Raw genomic sequence first — 17,765 nt, forward strand, 5'->3', positions numbered from 1 at the left:
AGAAAATATATGTCCAAGCATAACTACAACTCTACGAGTTTCAAAATTTTAAACTTCTAACTTCAAAATATCAGGACGAAACAAGATGCAAGTGTTGTCCTTATTACCAACATGGGTTGTGGTGCAGTTGTGATATTGTTTCACTCTTACACTCTATTTGGATCATTGTTACGTATTGTATTGTAGTGTATTGTATCGTGTTACCATACCTACGATGTTTGTTTTGATTGTTACTTAAAATGTATTGTATTGTATTGTATTGTTAAATTTCGTTGTTACGTAATAATGAAAACACTCATTTCATGGAACAACCGATTTGGTGTGTTTCCATTATTACTAAATTTTTTTTTCTAATTATATCCTTACATAATATTTCATAATACTTTTTTACCCGTTAACTTATATTATTTAATTCTAGTCAAACCTCCTACCCTAGAATAATTAAGAATATTTTAGTAAATTTATAAATTACAATACTAATACGATAACAATAAAAATATTTTTAAACAACAATAAATAATACCGTCTAGCCAAACATTGTATCTATCGTACAGTATTATGAAACAATGGATTATAATAATCCAAACAGAGTGTAATTAAAGTCTTAGGTGATATAACAAAATTCATACACCTAATGAGCCATGTAGTGTGATCTAAATTTAATCGAGGCTGCTTCGGAGACTGTGTTTGTCCTTATCAGCTTTTATCATTATCCAACTAGGGCATGACAAAGAGAGAGACTATTCAAAAAATAGAACAACGTTAAAATGTGTTTTAGGTGAGTAAGGAAGAAGACACGGTGGTATGTGTCAGCACGAAGATGCTTATAAAATATAGTCACCATTACAAACATTTGCTGAAAAAAAGGGATTTGGAAAATCAATTCTAGTGTTCCTGTCTCTCGACTTTTCTTATTCTTGCTTAGAGAAAGAGAAAGGGGAAGATTCATTCCTTCATATCTTAATTTTGAACTTCTAAACAACAAAAATAGTGTATAAATTGGGATTTCTACTTCAGATCATTAGACCAAAATGTTAGAAGGAAAAGGTGTGATTGAAGATACAGATATGCCAGTGAAGATGCAGATCCAGGCTATGCGTTGGGCTTCTCAAGCTTTGGATGTTTATGATGTTTTGGACTACAGATCCATTGCTGCTCATATTAAGAAGGTAAATCTGCGTGTCTTTGAACTGAATTGTGTGACCAATCTAAAAGTTTAAACTGTTTAGGGAATGTTATTTGTTTAAATTATATTCATACACCTTCCAGTCCAATCCTGGAAGTGCAGGGTGTTTCATTGAGAGAATGAGTTGTTCTCCTCGTGAGATAGTGGTAAGGTCTGTGTATCCTCTAACTTGCCCAGACCACGGGGATTTCACCGGATTTGTTGTTGTTGTTGCCATTTTATCACATTATGAGTTAGTTTTTAGAATTGAATTAGGTCAAAGGTACATTTTCTTGTATGCAAATGTTTTGACTGCAATTCATTAATCCATTTGTTATCAAAGAATTTTTAGGTGCTTGATTCTTCACACGTGAGGGAAAAAAAAAGATATAATTAAGAGGGACAATCACACAGATTGAGTCGTGAATGTTGTGGAAAATGGTTAAAAGATATAATAAAAAGTAGTAAATTTTTCGAGTTTTCATTCAATTTTTTATGAAAGTTTATTGGTTGTATATATGCAGGAGTTTGACAAGAAATATGGGGGTGGCTGGCAGTGTGTGGTGGGATCAAAATTTGGATGTTTCTTCACTCATACTAAAGGAACATTTATCTATTTCACCTTGGAGACTCTTAACTTCCTCATCTTCAAAGGAGCCACTTCTACTTAATGAGCTTTTGATTGTGAAAACAGGACTTGTAATTACTCTTTAGCTTAAAATTTTCATTGTCATGACTTGTGGGAATTTGTAATTTTTTTAGCCAATTTCCGCATGCACCAGATGCAAGCTAGTAGTTTATATTGCACAAGTTAAATGAGATGAATATGGGCATATCTTGTTTCCCTTATTAAACTCATGCCCATTGTATCAAAGACCTTTCTCAATACATATCAAGGAGAAATTTTTGAATCCTTAAAGAGGACAGAATTTGTCGCCACTTGGAATGAAAAGTTAGATTTCTGAAATATGAATTCCACTGATTATATTATACTTCTAATAATGATGGTGTCTAGACCAACTTGCGTACACTTTGGAACCAATTGGCATGGTTCAGGTTCATTTATATTTTCCTCTTGAGGTGTTAGCAAGCACATCCATCTGTGGTGGATCCAAACCTGCTCTTTCTGAGAATCTGAAAACAACAGGTACAAGGGCTCAAGTTTTACATTACCTTGAACCAGTATGAGAACAAAATCATCTATACAAATCAACCTTTTCATTGGCATTTAGCAACAATAGATTCTTCAAACTACTGTTGGTTGTGTGTCAGATCCTCCAAAAGCCATATGACACGAGTGTGACAACATTTTTTGATGTTCCAAGCAACATAGATTCATCACATACTTAGCATGTTACAAAACGACATATGAGAGTAGAAGAATCAATGATGACCAAGTCTGAGATCATCAGATTTTTTCTTTATAACCAAAAATAACCAAGTCATTGCATGAATAGGATCCAAAACTCAGAAGGAGGGAGGCAACACGACTACATGAGGATTTCCCGGGGATCACTCATCCTAGTACTTCCACGATCATCAGACCTCTTTACCAGAAAGTCTCAAAGAACAGGAGTTAGTAATGGCTTGTTCGAAAAGTATGCCTCCAAGTTTGCAATGACAAGATCAGCCATTTCCTTACGGGTCTCCACAGTGCCTGCTGCAGTATGAGGTGATAGTACAACATTATCAAGACTAGCTAGTTGCGTAGGCACTTCCGGTTCATGTTCAAGACCATCAAGCCCTGCTCCTCCCAACCTGCCTTCTGCAAGAGCAGACACCAGCTCAGGTTCATCAATATGAGAACCCCTTGCAATGTTGATGACAACTCCATTTGGACCCAATGCATCTATAACTTCACGGTTGATGATGTGGTGAGTTTCATCAGTTAAGGCACAAGCAATGACAAGGATCTGGCAATTGGAGGCCAAGTCGATAACACGTGAATAATAAGTGTACGTTGACTCTGATTTTTGTGAACGTGAATGGTAACTGATTGAACATCCAAAAGCTTCAGCTCTCTTGGCAATTGCTGAACCAATTCTCCCTAAGCCTACAATGCCTACTGATTTGCCGCTAAACTGAAAGGAAAATAAAGAGCAAACTAAGATAAGATAGGTTCAAAATACACAAGATCATCATGAGAAGCAGGTAATGTTCCTTGGGCTCAATATATAGCATCAGACCAGCTTTAATTAAGGGAAAAAATGGTCAAGATTCAAGAAGACCTTCTGTATACGAAATATCCAAATTTTATCTGCACATAACACTTCGGGGTCATTCATATCCTTGTCGTTAGCAAATAGTCTCTTAGCCCTAATGGAAACAGCCAACATGAAGTATAATGGAGGATAATTTTGAATTACAATCAGAAGTAGAGAGAAAAAGTTGGACCTAAAGGCCAAAAAATGTACCTTAGCGGTCAAATTGAAATCCTTTTCCTTCCAAATCCCATTCCTGACGAAGCGATCAGCTACACAAATCCTCCTCAAAGTTGCGATTGTGAGTAAAATAGCCGTGTCTGCAACATCGTCGGTGGGACCATCGGGTGCGGAAGTGACCCTAATCCCTCTCTCTTTGCACTTCACCAAATCAATCTTGTCAAGCCCAGAACTGTGACTCGATACAATTTCCAATCTAGGCAGCGAATCAATTAAAGCAGAGTCGGCTCCCTGAACTCCATTCCCCACCACTGCTCGGATAACGTCCGAGTGCAGTTTGAGAGATTCAGATGGAATTTCCCAGTATTTGAAGAGGGTGAAACGTTTCGCTAGCTCTTGTTGGATGTAATTGGACAATGGACGCATCAATAATACCCCTACTATCTCATCCATTTCTGATTACCACCACAAAAGAACCGACCTAGCAAATTTGTAAATGTAGTCCGACCAAGGGAACTCTCTTTGAAAAAGTTTGGTTTTTTGGAATATCATAGATTTATCCTTACACAAATTACCTATAAAATAAGGGTGGTGTTGTCTAAAATCTTTCTTCTCCCCTCATCGAATTTTTCAATAACGATCTTTATATCAAATTTAGCTACAGATATAAGAAACGGAGATTGTGCTCTTAACAAAACAATATATAGTGCAATTGGCACGAAAGTTGGGGGAGTTCTCAACGAAGTTCTAGTCCATTTCCAAATAATTTGATGACACCCAGAAAGTTTGAATGAAAAAAGTTGAAAGATTCAAAGCAAGCGTCAATCTTCAAGATTGGATCGACAATCTGAATTAGTAAAAGTATTTTCCCCGCATCATTGTAAAACTATCACAGGAAGGCCTCTCCACCCGACAATACTGCCAGTTTGATCATGAATTCTCTACTGAGCTCTCCCATTAAGCCGTCACTGTTGTTATTGTTAAAGTATTAATTACGTTAAGGAGACATAAGATGGAAAATAGTCAGATACAAACAGTGACAGCAAGTTGAAACACTCAAACAATCATGAAATATTTGGTCGAAAGTTCAGGAGACAATGTGCTCCTACGTGAAGTGAGAACCTAGTTGCTGCAGCAAATGTAAGGTCTAAACAATAATTATTTGCAGCCATTCGTATACTTAAACCACTGGAGTTAACAGCGGTTTGTTCAGAAAGTGAGCTTCTAAGTTCCCAAGGACCAGGTCTGCCATGACCTTGCGTGTTTCCTCTGTGCCACTGCCTACATGAGGCAATAGGACCACATTCTCAAGGCCAAAAAGCTGCTCTGGTACTTCAGGCTCATTCTCAAACACATCAAGGCCAGCACCCCCTAATCGGCCTTCAAGAAGAGCAGATACAAGCTCCTTTTCATCAACATGAGGACCACGGCCAATGTTAATCAGAATCCCCTTTGATCCCAAAGCTTCCATGACTTCACGGTTGACAATATGACGAGTCTCAGGAGTTAGTGCACATGCCACAACCAGAATCTGGCAGTTGGAAGCCAACTCAACTACACTTGGATAATACTTATAATTTGTATTTGGCTTTTCTGATCTCGTGTAGTAACTAATTGGACAGCCAAAAGCCTCCGCTCTCTTAGCAATTGCTAAGCCAATCCTTCCCAATCCTATAATACCCACTGATTTGCCACTAAACTGCAAAAGAGATGCAAGGCAATCAGGTAAAGATTAAAATACATCCCAGTGGTCAAAATTTCATACAATTTAGCCAAATACAACAACATACCCAATGTAATCCCACAATGTGGGGTCTGTGGAAAATAATAACTTAGAAATTTATGGGTTCAACATTAAGAATATGAGTGAATCTCTGGTAAATACATCATTGGATGAACAATATGATCGCATTTCTCTCAGTTCATTTACCAGATATAACCAGAGTGTTACTGCAGAAAAAGGCTCCAAAAAGTTCTATTAAGAACAACCAGCAATTTCGAGTATAGTGGCCATAGCTTCTCACAACTAATGTGGAACCACCTCCAAGATAATTACTTACAACCAAGATGGTGATATAAGATGATTTACAGTTTCATCCGAAGGAAACTGAAGTTCTCCGCTAGCCAAAGACTTACTGGTATTAATATCAATTATCCAAATGAAAAATTGCTTTAATTTGCTGCATGTACTCGCAGCAATACAATAATTAGAAGTACATCAAGCTGAAACATAATATGCAACAATAAAAGGCTATTATGGAATAGCTCCTCTAAAATGACCACAAGTTATGGACAACTGTTGAGCTCATCTAAAACATCGAGCAACTCAAGGATATACATATTGCCACAGATGTGTTATTGAAGCAAAGAAGCTTTTTAGACATAGCAGTGAATGATCAAATAGTTTAAAAGGACAAAGGTCAATATTAAACAATAAGCCCCTGAGATAAATCAAGAAACACCAGATAATGAGAGAATTTACAGCAAAGACTCAACAACGTATATTTTACACAGGATCCGTTAGCATTCTTCATATTTTTCATGTCAAAAACAAAGTGACAACTGACAATACAAAAGCTATGAAATCCAGATAACCACTAGATACTTCATTGGCCTCAAGCACATTAATATCAATTAATACAAAGAATAAGATGCCTTGTCTGTAACCATACTTGGCACAATTCAATCCTACATAGGAACCAATACTGTTGAATTTACATCTACGGTAAAGATAACTTCATCTCTTATATATAAGCGGATAGGAAAAGTAGAAGAACTTGATTTCCAAGACATAAGCATATATTTCTGGCACACCAGTAAAACCAAGAATTCGCATACAGTTGGTCTATTTATAGCTAAATTTCCCATCTTTTTGCTTCAAGCATCAAAATTTCAATTACATGGGCCTTTTCTCATAGGCATCAGACTATGGGATACTGACATAAGATAGGAAATATAAAAGCGGCAGAAAATGAACAACAAAAAATGTATTGAAACTTGGCGAACCTTAGAAGTCAACTTGAAATCACCGCTCTTCCACAACCCTTTCCTAACGTAGCGATCGCATTCACAAATCCTCCTGAGGACGGCCAACATCAACCCTATAGCCAAATCAGCCACGTCCTCAGTCAAAACATCGGGAGTATTAGTAACCCTAATCCCCTTGTCTTTACACTTGTTCAAATCGATCTTATCTAAACCAACACTGAAACTCGAAACGATCTCGAGCTTAGGGAGGGAATCGATGAGCTCAGCGTCAGCGCCGGCGAATGCGTTGCCGACGACAGCACGGATGGAATTAGCGTGCTGGTTGAGGAATTCATTCTTCTGGGGAACATTCCAGAATCGGAAGAGCTTGAATCGCTTATCTAGCTCTTGTTCAAGGTAAGATGACATTGGACAGGCCATCAATACTCCGATGCTTTCCATTTTTCTTCTTTCTTATTCTTGTGTGTGGAGTGATACTAGTGGACTCTTTTATTTTGCTATGAGGAGTAGATCACTTGCGCAAGATGTGTGGTGGCAATGCATAGAATGATACTAGGTATTGTTGGTGCAAGCCAATGCATCTGCCCTCGCAACCTGGATTTGGGCCTAGCCCGAATTAAAATTGTTAGATAAGGGATTCGAACCCATGAGCATTCCCTAGGATAAATCTATAGTGCACCTGAAGTCTTTAAATCTCGAATGATATTTTTTTTAATTATAGCTGATAAAGTAGTTTTTTTTTATTTTGCGTCTAAGAATGTAGTCCAATGATCAATAAGGTGAATTCAAATTAAGAAGAGTTGTCAAATTTAAATTCTTCGTTCAATCTTTCTAAGCCTCACTGGATAGAATTATTCAATATCTATACTTATAATTGTGGTAAAATTAGAAATTTTACTAAGAATATTTAAAAATTTAATACATATCTTAGCATCACACACTAGATATACTTTATTGCTGATTAAATAATAAAATTAGGGAAAAGGGTCAAAAATACCCTCAACTTTGATTTACAGTTTGACTTTACCCTCACCGTTAAAATGAAGTTAAATTTACCCCTCCTGTTACTAATTTCACCAAAATTATCCCTCATTTGACAGAATCCACAAAATTGACCCAAATTATCCGATTTTTTTTTATATAAAAACCCTATTTCCTATTTTTTAACCCAATGCCCCGACCTGCCCGACCCCTCCAGAGGATAACCCATTCCCCTTTTACCCATTCTCTCAAATTTTCCTTATAACCCATTAACTTCTCCTTTCTTCATTTATCTTCCCCTCTGATTTTTCTTCAACAATTCATACTTGTTTAGTTGTTCTGTACTACTTGGTCGACCTTTTGAAAAACTTTGGAATAGCAACAAGTCTTTGATTTTCCATTTTTTCGATCAGAGTGAGATCATTGAAGAAACTGAAAAAGACGAAGAAGAGGAAGAAGATGATGATGAAGAAGAAGAAGAAGAAACAGAGGTAGATTTTTTCGTGTTTTCTTGATTGCTTTCGTGATCAAATAATAAGTCGGAAACTTTCAAAGGTGATAAATTTGAAGAATTTTGTTGGGGTTTCTCTGTTCGGCTCTATTTTTGTAAAGCTGTAACAAATGGGTCAAAATCTTTCTTTTTGTGTCGAGGAGAAAATATTTCCATGAACAATTTCTTCGGGGATTTTGGAGAATCCATGTGTTTTCCTTTGTACTAAAACCTTTGAGGTGGTTTCAAAGGTTTAATCTTTCTGTAATCAAAGAGCTCATCAGCTGCAAATAGCAAAATCCTCTCCAATTGCCCACTAAAATCAAAAGCAGAATTTTCATCATCTTCATCTGGGTTATGTTTCTCTTTTGGGATTTCTTCCCAATTAAATTCATCGTAAAGAGGGGAAATCCGAGTAGGACTAGAAGGTGCACTGTAAAACAATGTGGCAGCACGTGGAGGACTTGATGGAGCACTCATGTACGGAGTAAAACAACCACTGTCGATGTTGAACGAAAGAGATGGTGGAAGAACAATCAGAGGGGAAGAGAAATGAAGAACAATGGAGGAGAAGTTAATGGGTTATATGGAAAAACAAATGGGTAAAAGGGGGAATGGGTTATCCTCTAGAAGGGTCGGGGCATTGGGTTAAAAATAGGGAATATGATTTTTCTTAAAATTCGGGTCATTTAAGTCAAATTGGGGAATTTCATCAAATGAGTGATAATTTTGGTGAAATTAGTAATGGGAGGGTAAATTTAACTTCATTTTAACGTTGAGGATAAAGACAAACTATAAATCAGAGCATAAATAAATGTATGGTAGGCCAGTCACCGGCCCATATTTCAGAATCTAATTCCCAACACATATAATACGTAGTTACGTACGTTAGGGCTGGACCAGATTGAAACTTGGCCCAAAAATCTTTAAAGAAAAAGACAGAAGAGACTGACCTTGGACGTCAACATGAAATCACCGTTCTTCTTCCAAAGGCCAATCTTAACATAGCTATCACATCGGCAAAGTCTCCTCAAAACCGCCAAAATCAAAGTAATTACAGTATCTGCAGCGTCATCCGTGATCAAATCTGGGCAATAAGTGACTTTGATTCCCTTTTCCTTGCAAAGCCCCAAATCGATCTTGTCCAGTCCCACACTGTAACTTGATACGATTTCCAACTTCGGTAATGCTCCGATTAACTCCGCATTAGCTCCGATTGTTGCGTTTCCGACGACTCCTCTGATGGAATCTGAATGCAACTTCAAAAAGTGGCTTTTTTGGTTTTCGGGGAATTTCCAGAGCCGGAGAAAGTTGAAGCGCTTGTCTAGCTCTTGTTCAAGGTATGGTGACATTGGGCATGTCATTAACACTCCTATAGATTCCATTTCTCGTGCTTGAATTTGGAAGTAGGCGAATTTGCAGAGAGTGTATTCCTCTATTCTCTTGAATCTCACTACTTGTGTTGGTAGGCATGGTAGGTGAGAGTTCATAAAGAATACTTGTAAAAAATTGTAATATTCAATTAAAAATATGTAAAATATATCAAAATATCTGAAATATGTGTAGAAAAAACCTACTGACTATCAAAATATCCAGAGAAGATTGTCAAGATTTAGCAATTCTTTTTTAAACAAACTAAAAAAAAAAAGTAATACAACAACTAGAGTGTTGCTTGCAAATTACATAATATTGCTTACTGTAAGAAGTTTTATGTAGCTTTTAAATAATCTAATAATTTAAACTTTTGCATTTTTAGTGAATAGACGTTAAAACACTTTAATCATCCTTCATAAGATTGAGCTATTGTTTTCCCAGAAGCAAGTCGTGCGAAGCATTTGGGTTAAGTAAAAGGCAATTCACCAACCTTGGAGACAACTACTTTCTTTTAATTTTTTTTTATCAACTTCCTATTTGAATTGAGTAGGAAAAAGAAGTCATTTTTAAATTAAAAAATACAGATAATATACAAGTAAACATTTTTTTTTTAAAATTTTGCAGCAGATTTGCCAATATTTGACCTTATCGTGATTCTTATTTTTGGGAATGGAAGGCCTCCCACTAATATTCACCCATCCTTTGGTACCTTAGCTATTATTATTAAATTTTAACTTTAGTTACTGTAATATCTAATTAAGCATCTTCATTAAAATGTGTATTTTTTATGCTTTTGCTTATAAATATTTAAAATCATTAACCGTTTCACGGTTTAATACCATGCATTATGTTAAAAACTCATACCGTTATTCCATATTTGAGGTAATATACTTCTAAAAAATAGTCTCGATACCAAAATTACACATTCTAAAAAATAGTCTGGAGAAGAAAATTACTCATTCTATTTAATTGAAAGTTAAATGTAGGGGAAATTTTAAAAATTTTGCCAAACAAAACAAAGAGAAGTGAGCTGTCTTCATCCTTCATTGTAGAAAAACATGCACCCCACGTTTTCTCAACCATTCACAAAAACAGAGAGCCTAACATCAAAGACTCCTCTTCATTCTCCATCAACAAAAAAAAACTTGTGTTTCTTTTTTTCTTCCCATATGCGCCTGCTGAACCCCTTTTTCCTTCTCTAAAAAAATTCCATTTTGTTCATCATCTCCATATCATATTTCCTGTTTTATGGTCTCCAAGTTCGTCGTGTAATACACATTATATTAATAATTTATTTTGCTTGAATCAGAAAATATGGTTCGAGCAGTAGAGGAAGAGAAATTAGAGGTCCCTGCTGTTGAATCTCAAAATATTAATGGGTGGAAACTTACCCGTAAAGAGACCATCAAGGCACGTAATATTAATAAAGCAGACGATTCAGCCTCTGCTATCGCCAAAGAGAACAGCTCGCCTTCAGGCAAGTCATTATCTTCTTTTCTTTGAAAATGAATTTGTATAATATCGTTTGTCCCCTTATAGGCTTCAACTTGAAGAAAAAAAAGTTTAGAGGATTGAAATTTTGGAAATTGGCAAAAATATTTCAATTTATCTATCCATGGCAAAAAGAAATTGTTCTGTTTCTCCTAGATTTTTGCTTTTGTTTCTTCCCGCCCTATGCCCCTCCTTTATGTGCATTCTACAATTTTTGCTGGTAATTATAGAGTCCGAATTGCCACTAGGATGATTCAAAGTATAAAGAAACAAACACACTAAGAAGCCTAGGAAATTCAACATATGTTATATGAAAAAAAAAAAAATTTACGTTGTATATACAATGTAATTTTTTAGTGAAGGAGGTTCAGATAGACCCCTTGCTCCCCTTAGGTCCACCTCTGCTTGCAAGGATATAAAGACATGCCACAATATATTGCCAGATTTGGGGTTTATTGGTGTTCTGTTTTTTATTTTTTTGGCTGAAATGATTTTGAATGTATTTCTATTATCAAAATTTGTTGTTTTTAGTCTCTTTTTTTTTTTTTTGTTGGTCTGGCCATATTTTTGACGAACATACTCTTGTAATTCCTACTCAGATATGGACATGATGAAGGAAAAATTTGCCAAGTTGCTCCTTGGTGAGGATATGTCTGGCGGAGGAAAGGGTGTTTCATCAGCATTGGCGCTGTCAAATGCAATTACAAACCTTGCAGGTATCTGAATTTTTTCTACAGAGATCATTTGAAGGTTTCATTGTTTACCTTTGTTTTTCCTTCTGATGTTTTGTTTCTTTTCACAAAACACAGCTTCGGCGTTTGGGGAACAGAAGAGATTAGAACCCATGCAACTAGAGACAAAAGCCAAGTGGAGAAAAGAAATTGATTGGCTTTTATCTGTTACAGATTATATTGTTGAATTTGTTGCTTCTAAACAAAAATCAAAAGACGGAACAATTATGGAGGTATACATACATCTGTCTCTCCTCGAAAATTCCTCTTCACACCAGTCATTTATATTATGAACAAACTAACAAGAGCATCAAATGCTTACCTTTTCAGATTATGGTGACAAAGCAGAGAACTGATCTTCAAATGAACATTCCAGCATTGCGTAAGCTAGATACAATGCTTCTGGTAGGGAGAAAACTTCTTTTCTTTCTTTGCATTACTTTTCATTTCTCTTTTTTTTGGTTAGCTTATATCATTTTAAATAATGTAGTTTACGCTTAGTTATGCTTATGTTTGGTTTTACAACAAACAGGATTGTTTAGATAGTTTTAAAGACCAAACTGAAATCTGTTATACATCCAAAGATGATGAAGGTAAAACCGCCAGGAAAGATGATAAATGGTGGATACCTACCCCTAAGGTTCCTCCTAATGGTTTGTCGGATACTACTAGGAAATGGCTACAATTTCAGAAAGATTCGGTGAACCAAGTTCATAAAGCAGCCCTCGCCATAAATGCTCAAGTTCTTACAGAGATGGAGGTTCCTGAAAACTATATAGAATCCTTACCCAAGGTACAAGAAAGTTTTGAAATCTAGAATCTCATCAGTTTAGCTAACCGGAAGCTTATGATCTTGATTTAATATCTACTCTTTTGTGTGTGTGTGTGTTCAGAATGGGAGAGCGAGCCTTGGAGACTCAATATACAGGAGCATCACGGATGAATACTTTGATCCGGACTACTTCCTTTCAACTATGGACTTGTCCTCCGAACATAAAATTCTAGACCTCAAGAACAAGATTGAGGCTTCCGTAATTATTTGGAGAAGAAAGATGACTGCAAAAGATGGGAAGTCAGCCTGGAGTTCAGCCGTTAGTATGGAGAAAAGAGAGTTATTTGAAGACAGAGCAGAAACTATCCTTCTTATTCTTAAGCATCGGTTCCCTGGAATTCCTCAATCATCACTAGACATAAGCAAAATTCAGTACAACAGAGTAAGAAGGCCCCGTGTTGATTATCTTTCCATTTTGCTGATGTAAATTTACAAAATGCTTCAGAACATCCATCTGCTTTTTCTTGGTTCTCAACATTGCTCATTGTTTCTTCTATGATTACGTAACGACTTCACGGAAGGATTCAACCTTAAAGAAAATCCAGTTCTTGGACTTCAAAAGATTATAACATATTATCTTTTTTATCTTACAGGATATCGGGCAAGCCATTTTAGAAAGCTATTCAAGAATAATTGAAAGTAGGGCATTCACAGTCATGTCACGAATTGAAGATGTAATGCAGGCAGATGATCTGGCCCATGATCCTTCAAATGGAGAAGTAAAGAGGTTTCCAATGGGAGATTCGTTGGGAGTATCAGATGGAACATTTAATGATAAGGAAGAAGTAGAGAAGCTTAGTTCTGCAGAAACACCCAATTCAATGACACTGCTGGATTTCATGGGTTGGGGAGAAGGAGATGAAGACACGGAGAAAGATACGAAGGAAGAAATCCGATCAAAAGAAAATGATGCAAAGCTCCTAAGCAAACCTCCAAATATAGTTACTAACAAGAGAGTTTCTTACCTAGAGAATTTAACTGGTTCCAGAAGTCCAACAGCACGCCACTAAATGACTTCACAACAGAATATACTGATTGAATCATCAGAGGCAAGGACTGATGGACAGAGTTTCATCAGATTAAGAAAGCTCGGCGTCAAGTGTACATATCGAGATGAATCAAACCAATCTAGGATTTCACTAAAGTCATTCCTTTTGTAAGTAGGGATAAGTTAGTAGACCTAATGGGTCTGTGGCAGTTCTTGAAACCGTTTACTCAGTACACGTTGTCACTTTGTTGTTGAACAACAATGAGAATTGCTGACCTTTTATCTTCAATAACCTCTGGTTTTCAGATCTATTAATTTATATGATCTGTAGTTTATAAGTTTATAAGTCTATCTGGTTTGCAGTTTAGTAGCTCAGTTGGTTGACTACACGAACTTTCCACCTTGTTGGTAAGGTTCAATTCCCCATCTTGTAATCCCCTCCCTCATTTCCCCTTCAAATTAACCTATTATCTTAATTCCCTTTAATTCAACTAAAGAAAGTATAATAGTTAATTGAGCCATCAATCAAGTAAGAAAGCAAATGCTACAAATTCACCATAAGATATAAAATTGTAGTAATGAAAAGTCTTCAATTATACTTACACAAACTGGGAGCACATACATCAATTACAAATTGAAAGTTGAGAATTGGGTCGAAAAGCAATTAGATCTTGCCACGTGGCCCGAGCTTAGGTGGAAGTTGCGGGCCTTTCTTGATTGGTAGGATATCCCCTGATGCTGTGGAACTGAAGTAGGCAAGGGTAGAGCCACCTCCCAATATCAAGAATTTGAGCAACAGACCTCTCTTGGTGAATGGAGCAGCAAATGTCTCAAAGAACTTGCTCTACAAAACACAAAACAGCAGGCAACACAGTTACTACTCAGCATGTGCTGCCTCAGTAGAACAGTACACTTGATAGTTTCACATTCATAAGATCATAATTTTGAAGTGTACTATTCCCAAAGCTTATGGAAAACGTCGATATTAGTATGTTATCCTATTACACTCCAATTGCTTTTCCAAACAGGTCATGTAAAATGTCAACTGAAGTACCAAACACCGATACAGCACACTTACAAAACAGATCAAATTCCATTGAACTACATGATTTATTCGTCAACGATGCAGACGAAAATAAAGTACCTGAAGAGAGTTGTATGGTGAAGGTGCATCTGATCCATACAAGTCCCACTGGCCAGTTGTGTTGCCCAAATCCTCCAAATCAAAGTATACACTCTTGTCACCATATTTGGCAACTACAGAACCAGCCCTATTATACAAACATGTAATTAGTCTCATCACAATTTATGCTTATAAGCAATAAATACATCCAGTATCATTTCAACCCCCTTTTCAGTGCCTATATGAACAGTGTAACTTAAATCTTTTTTAACTTCTTTTGTTAGATCAACTAAATTGAACTTCCAACCAACGTAACTAACAAAGAGATTCACTCTGAATTTCTTACTTTATCTAGATTCTACCATGATTGTGTTTTACTTTGGAAAAACTTTTCTTGATGGGAAAGGTTTTATTTTTTGTAATGCGATGACATAAATGAGCCAAACTTTTAACGATGAGTCATTTCTAATAGTTTGATAACATATTTGAGCCTTTCTTTCTTCATTAAAACTTATGTTTTTCACTAATGGCTTAAGCTTTTAGACGAAGTGAGGATGGAACCAGCTTTAAAGCTACGAATAAGCGAAAAAGATTGTGGTTCAAAACTCATAAACTAAAAATCCTGACTCCGCCTCTAGTAAGTTCAACTCACACCGTCATCCACTATCAAATGCTACTATATTCGGCTTAGGAAAAAGAGATAGACCGCCACGCGAGTATACATATTGAAGATATAATTAAATAAATTAAAGTGTAATTATCTGTTGGAAATCACAAAAAAAGTATACAAGGCATTACTTAATTTACCTGGATTTAGTGCGGTTAAAATTGAGACGAGATGATTTGAGATGAAGCTTAGTTCCAGTGATTGAACTTCCAGCTAGGCCCTTAATGTTGGTAGTTGGCTGCACAGCAGCAAGGGTTGCCAAAGATGCCATTCTTTTTCACTGCAACAAACTAACAAAACTACTACTTTCAGAATTCAAATTTGGGCTGGCAATTGGCACAAATGTCGATACGGTTCGGTTTTTTATCTTTTTGGGTGGATCCAAACAGGACATATGGCAAATTGGGTATCTTTCTAGAGATTAAAATTCCACTCGTATGGAGACACGTGTCATAGACTGGATAAGCCTATCCCTTGTGATTTTTTTTATAAAAAAGTTCAGTAAGTTATTCCTATTAAAGAGATATTGATGTGATGGTATTTGACTAGATACGGAGTTTAAATTAAGAAAATACGGGGTTAGAAACAAATTAAGCATTAATAAGCTATATATATTCATGTTTCTCTATAACTGAAAAATGTCTCAGACAAAAGTATGCTATGATAGGAAACTCAAAAAATTCGCTCTTACTAAAATTTCACTCGATATCTTGAGACGTGATGGACAACGATTTCAGGCTCTTGAGACTTGATTATTCCCCAATAAATAAAAGATTTGTTTTACCTTTTCCAAATCCTACTTATAAAATTTGTTTGTTTGTTTTTTGTTAAAATAAAATGATTTTGAGCTCCCTTTACTGCTTTAGTAAAATTTTCCTTGTACAAAAAATTCAACAAGTTATATAGAGACAACTAAAAAGGGACGGAGGGAGTACTTAGCAAGCTTACTGAGTGGATCGACTCACATACTCTCTACATCAATATGCTTATAAACATCACTTGAATAGACTTCATATATGTCATACGATCAACCACACTTGGAAGTAAACTTGGTTATAGGAATTAAATTCAACAATTTAAATATAACAAAACAAAAAAAGGAAATCTTATACCAAGAAAATTCAATAGTTCAAATGTAACAAAATAAAAGAAAACCTTATAAAAAGGGATTTCTACAACAGTTTAAATATGACAATTGGAACCCCTCTCCTCAATGTAGCTACATCTCTAGATTGGTCTTTTTAATAGTTGCACTCCTCGTCTCAATTTACGTGACACTATTTGATCAAACACAAAATTTAAAAAATCAAAATACTTTATTATGTTTATTAAATTGTATTCATTAAAGTCACTTTAATACTTATTTTCATTTGACTTTTCTTCAAAATGATATGTTAAGTGAAATCCATAAAAATAAAATGGAGATGATGTCATTAAATAGTTGTTAAAATAAGAAAATATAAGCATGAGATTTTCATAATATGTGAGGGGTGCAGGTGTTTGATCTTATAATATAGAGGATGTATTTGAAATAAAATCATACTATAGGGGTATCAAATGTAATTAACCTAAAATTTTAAAGGCAATTAAAAAAGAAAAAATAATAACAAGAAGAAGGGTATATCTATATCCTTCCTCTTTCCCTCATCTCTTTTGTGTTATCCTCGCACAATGTCTGTAACTTCTCCTCTCCTCTCCCAATTCAAATCCCTCACCATTTCCACCCCTTTTCTCCATGGCTCCTCTTCTCTTTCTCGTCTCTCCACACCCTCTTCCTCTATCATTTCCCAAAAACCTTCTCCCCCTGCTTTCTTGCCTCCAATTCGAGCCATGAGATCAATGCAAGGCCGCGTCGTCTGCTCCACAAACGACAAAACTGTTTCTGTTGAAGTTACTCGTCTTGCTCCTCACCCAAAGTACAAACGTAGGGTTAGGAAGAAGAAGAAGTACCAAGCTCATGACCCATTGAACCAATTTCAAGTTGGGGATTATGTTCAGCTTGAAAAGAGTAGGCCCATTAGTAAGACCAAGACCTTCGTTGCTGTACCTGTACCTCCGAGGAACCAGCCCAAGGTTAAGGAGGAAGAGAATCAGGAACTTGGGCTTCCGCTTGAATCTCTGCAGACGAGTTAGAGTGAGAGCTTTCTTTTGGGCACTTTATAATCTTGTACTGTTCAGTTTCTTTTTGTTTGACTGTTGTGTTTTCATGATAATCATGTATTTTAATTGAGTGATTTTTAGATGATAATGAGTTTATTAGATTTCAATTGTGGTTGATGCTTTTATAATTGTTGCTGATTTTATCCTCTTTATCTGTGAACCCCGAATTTCAACTTCATTAGACCTGACCTGGAATTGAACCGTATTGTAGTGAGTTATTAATGTAGCTGAAGTGTTCATTTCGGATTTTAAACTACAGAGATTGTTAATCTGCAAAGACAAAAACTTTGACTTAGCTTCACTTTGGAAACTTTAGTATTTTGCTTCTTCATTTTACGGGCAGTGTATTGGAGTTCTAACTAAATAGTTAAATGCATAATTCTTGTGATTCATG

General features: G+C 36.0%; 5 protein-coding genes across 5 annotated transcripts; 3 read left to right on the top strand and 2 right to left on the bottom strand.

Annotated features, from left to right (window-relative positions):
- Nucleotides 1-766: 766 nt before the first annotated feature.
- Nucleotides 767-2,241, top strand: LOC125858009 (dynein light chain 1, cytoplasmic-like). Its single transcript, XM_049537673.1, has 2 exons — nt 767-1,169; nt 1,690-2,241. The coding sequence occupies exons 1-2, from the start codon at nt 1,032-1,034 to the stop codon at nt 1,834-1,836; spliced, it is 285 nt and encodes a 94-aa protein (XP_049393630.1). The 5' UTR covers nt 767-1,031; the 3' UTR covers nt 1,837-2,241.
- Nucleotides 2,242-2,571: 330 nt separating this feature from the next.
- LOC125857721 (uncharacterized) lies at nt 2,572-9,453 on the bottom strand. The gene is made up of 5 exons (XM_049537336.1): nt 8,959-9,453; nt 4,730-5,245; nt 4,669-4,675; nt 3,580-4,001; nt 2,572-3,246 (listed from the first exon to the last, which is right to left on the bottom strand). Exons 1-5 carry the CDS (start codon nt 9,388-9,390, stop codon nt 2,728-2,730), a joined length of 1,896 nt encoding a protein of 631 aa, XP_049393293.1. The 5' UTR covers nt 9,391-9,453; the 3' UTR covers nt 2,572-2,727.
- A 1,086-nt stretch (nt 9,454-10,539) lies between these two features.
- On the top strand, nt 10,540-13,763 carry LOC125860770 (rop guanine nucleotide exchange factor 12-like). Its single transcript, XM_049540786.1, has 7 exons — nt 10,540-10,856; nt 11,470-11,586; nt 11,680-11,834; nt 11,932-12,006; nt 12,134-12,394; nt 12,495-12,815; nt 13,027-13,763. The coding sequence occupies exons 1-7, from the start codon at nt 10,694-10,696 to the stop codon at nt 13,441-13,443; spliced, it is 1,509 nt and encodes a 502-aa protein (XP_049396743.1). The 5' UTR covers nt 10,540-10,693; the 3' UTR covers nt 13,444-13,763.
- Nucleotides 13,764-13,951: 188 nt separating this feature from the next.
- LOC125858779 (photosystem I reaction center subunit VI, chloroplastic-like) lies at nt 13,952-15,612 on the bottom strand. Its single transcript, XM_049538581.1, has 3 exons — nt 15,352-15,612; nt 14,566-14,692; nt 13,952-14,265 (listed from the first exon to the last, which is right to left on the bottom strand). Exons 1-3 carry the CDS (start codon nt 15,480-15,482, stop codon nt 14,086-14,088), a joined length of 438 nt encoding a protein of 145 aa, XP_049394538.1. The 5' UTR covers nt 15,483-15,612; the 3' UTR covers nt 13,952-14,085.
- A 1,231-nt stretch (nt 15,613-16,843) lies between these two features.
- On the top strand, nt 16,844-17,470 carry LOC125860139 (30S ribosomal protein S17, chloroplastic). Its single transcript, XM_049540042.1, has one exon. It carries the CDS (start codon nt 16,883-16,885, stop codon nt 17,342-17,344), a length of 462 nt encoding a protein of 153 aa, XP_049395999.1. The 5' UTR covers nt 16,844-16,882; the 3' UTR covers nt 17,345-17,470.
- Nucleotides 17,471-17,765: the final 295 nt, after the last annotated feature.

The sequence above is a fragment of the Solanum stenotomum genome, chromosome 3 (assembly GCF_019186545.1).
Source record: "Solanum stenotomum isolate F172 chromosome 3, ASM1918654v1, whole genome shotgun sequence".
Taxonomy (NCBI): domain Eukaryota; kingdom Viridiplantae; phylum Streptophyta; class Magnoliopsida; order Solanales; family Solanaceae; genus Solanum; species Solanum stenotomum.